At 23.6% G+C, this 5,567-nt stretch overlaps 1 protein-coding gene across 2 annotated transcripts in view; it reads left to right on the top strand.

Annotated features, from left to right (window-relative positions):
* Nucleotides 1–437: 437 nt before the first annotated feature.
* Nucleotides 438–5,567, top strand: part of LOC126905214 (rabenosyn-5) — a 9,163-nt gene continuing 4,033 nt past the window's right edge. Inside the window, exons 1-8 of one of the 2 annotated variants that reach the window (XM_050684730.1) lie at nt 439–740; nt 819–908; nt 1,208–1,348; nt 1,445–1,606; nt 1,973–2,192; nt 2,245–2,328; nt 2,842–2,997; nt 4,277–4,370. In XM_050684730.1, coding sequence (XP_050540687.1) covers nt 605–740; nt 819–908; nt 1,208–1,348; nt 1,445–1,606; nt 1,973–2,192; nt 2,245–2,328; nt 2,842–2,997; nt 4,277–4,370 — 1,083 coding nt within the window. In that variant the 5' untranslated portion in view covers nt 439–604. Of the gene's footprint in view, nt 741–818; nt 909–1,207; nt 1,349–1,444; nt 1,607–1,972; nt 2,193–2,244; nt 2,329–2,841; nt 2,998–4,276; nt 4,371–5,567 lie in introns of both variants that reach the window. The other variant, XM_050684740.1, reaches the window with a different exon arrangement.

Genomic DNA, 5,567 nt, shown 5'->3' with positions numbered 1-5,567 from the left:
ACAACATATGATGTAAAAGATTGTGCCGAGTGGAAGTTTAGGATAAGAGTGCCGATCCTAAGAGGTTGTTATAAAGGAGAGGAAAAATAAGAAGATATGATCTAAAAAAACATTAAACAAAAAAAAATTAATTTCGACCCCAATTACATTAAAAATTTTAAATGTTTAATAGGTAATTTAACATCTAATCTTAATTTCTTTAATGTATTTAAATTTTAACTATTTCTTTCAAATAATAAGTTTTAACTATTTGTTATTATAATTATTTTAATGTTTTTCAATTTTTCATAATTAATAATTAATAAATTGTTTTTTGATATATTTAAAGAAACATTTCATGAACACTGATAAGGTATTCGATATCAGTTCATTTATTCCTTGATTAAGAGATACGAGAAAAATTAGGTTTTGATAACACCACAGACTAAGAATTTAATATATTTACATAATAAATGATAACACTTTTTCTTTTTAGATGAATTAAATTTAGTTAAATAATGTTTCAAATCAGCTTATACCAGATTTTCAAATATTGACATTTAATTAAGCACGATGAATTAATTTAGATATTAACATTTTAATTATTTAAGTTGTTTAATCTAGTATGTCTGAAGAAAACACAGTCTTAGAAGGATTTCTTTGTCCCATTTGTAAAGTTGACTACGGTTTAGATCTCAAACTATTTTTGCATTTTCAGGAAGCTCATGGTGAAGATCAGGATCTAGTAAAATCTTTTAAAGGTTTTCATTTATTTATAAATTCTTATAATATTTAATGTCAATACTTTTAATTGTAAGTATGCTTCATTAATTATATAGATTTATTTGGTAAAGCTAAAGAAAAAATTATGAAAAATGATATTATAAAAAAAGAAGAACGCAGAAATACATGGCTTCCCCAAGATATAGGTATGTTTGTTAATTATTTATAATATATATTTAGAAAATTGTGTTAGTTATAACTAACAACATATTACTTCAAGATCTGTGCTTGAATTTAGAGGGTGTTTTATCAAAAGAGAATATAATGCAAACTAAATATTATTTAGCGTTCCCTTATTCACATTCCTATTCTTTAGTTCAGTTAGTTTAATTAACAAAAACTAAAAATATAACCAACTTCTTCTTCTTCCTTGCCTTAATGCCAACTACTTAGGGTCAGCCATTAAACTAAAAGTTTAACCAAGATTTATTATTATTCTTTTTAGGAGAAACTAGATCCCATAACAATTATTTTAAAATTTGTCGAAATAAATGGGTTGAACATTTTGTAATGAAAACTAATAAAATAATTGTTAGACTTGAAAAACTACTGTCTAAATTGCCCACTGAACCTAATAAGCGGAAAAGTAAGATTTTCAAAATGTATATAAAAAATAATATTTTCTTTAAGATTATACAATATTTTTTGTTAAGTTAAGTAAGATTTGTTCCTTAAATTATAGTTCATGAACAATGTGTGGTACAATGGCTAGATGGAACAGATGTCAAACGTTGTCCAGAATGCACTAGATCATTTAACATTACACGACGGCAACATCATTGTAGATTATGTGGATCAATAATTTGTAATGAATGCAGTTGTTTTTTACCACTTTCAAAAGCTTGTTAGTAGTAAATTATTGATAATACAATTTTATAGAAATACTAAATTATGTATGAGATTGTATTTCATGTATAAGCAGAAAAATTTTCAAAGAAATATTTTACCTTTCAGAGCCAAATTTAGGTAAACAGCATAATATGTAATTTTTCTTCTTTTTATGAGAGGTATCATGTCAATAGCAGGTTTATTCCATCAAGCCTCCCCCTAATTATTATTTTTAATTTTTTGTAATACTTGGATATAATTCAAATTAAAATAAAATTTATTTATGATTTTTTAAAAATATATTATAAATGAATGTGTCAATAATATGGGATTGTAAAAGTATTAAATTAATTCCATTAGAAAAAACTGTTATATTTTTTAGATGAGGCAATTAATGAAGTTCCGAATGATTATACAATGAATCTTACTATTAGTTTTCGACTTTGTGTTCATTGTGGTCAAGTATTAGAAAACCGAGAACAAATTAAGTATCGTGACCAAAAACCTTCAATCTGTGATTATTATGAAAAAATTATGGAATGTCGTAGCAAAATAGAAAATGATCAACTTATTAAATTCTATCAGATTTATAATTTATTGCAGTAAGAATATACATTTTAAAATTAGCACTTTAATTTACTGATCTCTTTTTAGAGAAGGTGATACCTCAAAATTATCAGAAGCAAACATAATTAGAAGTAATATAGTGAAATTAGTTGAAACAATTGATGTCATCAGGTAATTGTAACAAACTTTAAAAATATCACTTGTTACCTTTATGTAAAATGTTGATAAATATTCCTAAAATAATAACAGCCTTGAATCATTTAATCACTTAAAATTCTAAATTATATAAGTTTTTTATATATCAGAATAAATATAATTTTATTATATGGTACTTGACACTGTGCAGTTTTATACTTAATTAATCCATGATGTTTTGACTAAAATTTTTGCTATCTATTATCACATGATTATTCTATAAGTAGAATGTTATTTTCTTCCTAATATCTTAAATATTTCAAACATAATAAAAAAATGTGTTAAGTTTAAAAGCTCTTTATTTAGTAAAACTGTTAAATACATTACTTCATTAGAGTTTGAATTCAAAACCTTTAACATAACTTCTGTAAGATATATTTTAACTACTTTAAATAATTTATAAAATTCTTAAAAAATATCAAGTATTAACTTTTTGCAATGTAAAACCTATATAAATATAATTAGTGATTGTATTTATAATTACATTAGTAATAGAATATTAAAATTGGATACTGATTCTCAATCTTCAAAAGTAACTTCTAAAAATATAAAGCTAGCTATGGTACAGTATATAAGAACTACAGTACTTTCGATTCCTGCTTTACCTTCTTTGCAACAAGTTGAAGAAATTGCAAAAAAAAAAAGGTGAATATTTATCATAAAATTAAATTAAGAATTTTTCTATGAATAAATCTTTTTAAAATTAATGGTTTGTGAATTAATGGATGGTTTGGTCACGTTATGAGGTGAGAGGAATCAAAAACTGTAAGGACTGTTATGGATATGAATGATGAGGGAAGAAGTAGAGGAAGACTAAAAAAGAGATGGTGAAATGTTATTGAATGCAATATGAGGATGCCTGGTGTGCGTATAGATGATGTGAAAGATCATATCAATTGTAGGTTAAGGAAAAGGGTTTATCCCAAGTAGTTGGGATATAGGAGAGGAAAAAAGAAGACGAAGTGATTAAAATATTGAATTTTTCTACTAAAATTTGTTTATTACAATTAAGATTAAGGTTAATACAATTACACAATTAGTTAATTTTAATGTATATATATATATATATAATTTATAATTTTTCAAATATACAAGGAGATCCGTTAATTATAATCCACTCAATTAATTGCATAATATTAATACCATATTAAAAAAAATTTGAATATTTTTAGTTACATATAAGATGTTCTGAATCCAGCTGATTAACCTTACTTTTTATTTATTTTAACATGCTATTATTATTATTAAAATTTGAACTTTTGAAAGAAAATTATTTCAAAAAAATTAAGTTAATGGACTATGCTTCAGAACACCTCAGGTATATTTTCAGTATATAACTTTTTGTTAGTTACATAAGTATTTCCATTTATTCTTATTATAATTTTTAATTATATCATTTATAACTTATAGAGATATCAACATTACGTTATTTATGGAAACACATAATATGTGTTATTTTAGGCTAGTTAAATATTATTTAACTAGCCTAAAAATAAGAAATAATCTAATTAAAAAAATGAATAGTCGAAAATAACTTTTGAACAAATACTTTGGATTTTATAGCATTTATATGCATTAATTGAAGGAAAAGTGCAATTCAATAATATCTAATGATAGAAATATTTATCCCTCTCCTCTCCTTCAGTCCAAGTTAAAATTGTAATAACTTGAAGTATTGGTTTTAAAATTGTTATTCTATTAGATAATTTTCTATTTTATAAGCTAGATAATTGTATATTGTCATTAAGAAAAATAAAGTTTATTTAAATAACTGACAAATCAACAATTTTTTTTTTATTGTATTTATTTTGCAATTAATTGAGTAAGCTAAGATAAACAAATTATTTTGTATATACTAATATATATTTAAATTTATCGCCAAATAGGTAAAGTACATATTTTATAATTTGTTTGTCACTTGTAGAGAAACTTCAGAATCTCAACTTCGAAATAGCCAAGAATTTTCACCAAGCAATTTAAAACTGAATTATAATTATCCACAACAAACATTAAAAAAAGTAATTTAAAATTTAATTTAATATACTCATTACTAAGCCACTCTGAAATTATATTTAGGTTAATAAAAATGTTTGTAAGGAAAAAATTATTTGTTTCAAATATTACAATAATGTGATAAAAAAAATGTTTTCTTTCTTTTATAGTTAAAAATTTTTAATTTAATTGTATTAAATAGGAACCTTTATTTTTAACTTGATAATATGACATAAAAAATAATTGCTAACAATTATGTTTTAGCTTCGATGCAAAGCTGAGAAGGTATTAATTTTACTATGAATTAATTAATTCATATGAAATAAATTTTCTTNAATCGTATCTAGTTGAAGACATTACCCTTAAAAATTGATAAATTTTCTCTCGTTCCCGGCAAATGGGGGAAATCTCCAAAAAAATTACAAACTTATAATCGGTAAATTTTGTCATTTTTTTCACTTTTTTTTCTTAAAACTTCCATAACTTTTTCAAAAATAAACAAATCAACATAATTTTTTTTTATACTCAACCTTAGATATTTCCGTTTCAATTGATATCATTTTTTTTAAAAATTTAACACTTAACCTGCTCACTGGGGAGGATTTAAAATAGCAACTTTTTTTACAAAAACTAATTTTTTCAACTTAACTTTTAAAAATGTTCCGGAAATATTGCGTCCTTTAAACATATATCAAATTAAAGCTTTTTTTATGTACTATAAAATGAAAAAAAAAATTTGTCCCGACGACCTATCTTCTATGCGCAAATGGCTACCGTATTCAAAAATATGCTATTTTTTTAACACGCTTATATTAGTTTCACCTGTATGTATGTATGTATGTATGTTTGTAACTCTCCAAACGCCACGCGTTATCGCATATTCCGTCGTCTAGACTAGACTGTCATAAGTAGTGATGGGCATAATCGAGATATATAATCGAGATATCTCGATTATTTTCATAATCGAGATATTTCGATTATTGAAATCATATCTATTATATAATCGAGATATTCTGATTTTTTAAATAATATTGATTATTCTATAATCGAGTGATTATTTCTAATGATTTCTCGTTTATTATAAAAACAATGATTTCTTGATCTTGAAATGTATATAATCGAATAAAAGTTATTTCGAATGATGTCCATGAAACGATGAAACGAGAGAATACTATTTTTAAGTTTTTATTTAGCATAAATTATAGTCGAATTATTATTAAATT

Source organism: Daktulosphaira vitifoliae, unplaced genomic scaffold, assembly GCF_025091365.1.
Source record: "Daktulosphaira vitifoliae isolate Bord-2020 unplaced genomic scaffold, ASM2509136v1 Scaffold_1, whole genome shotgun sequence".
NCBI lineage: Eukaryota > Metazoa > Arthropoda > Insecta > Hemiptera > Phylloxeridae > Daktulosphaira > Daktulosphaira vitifoliae.
This window is presented reverse-complemented; position numbering and strand designations above follow the sequence as displayed.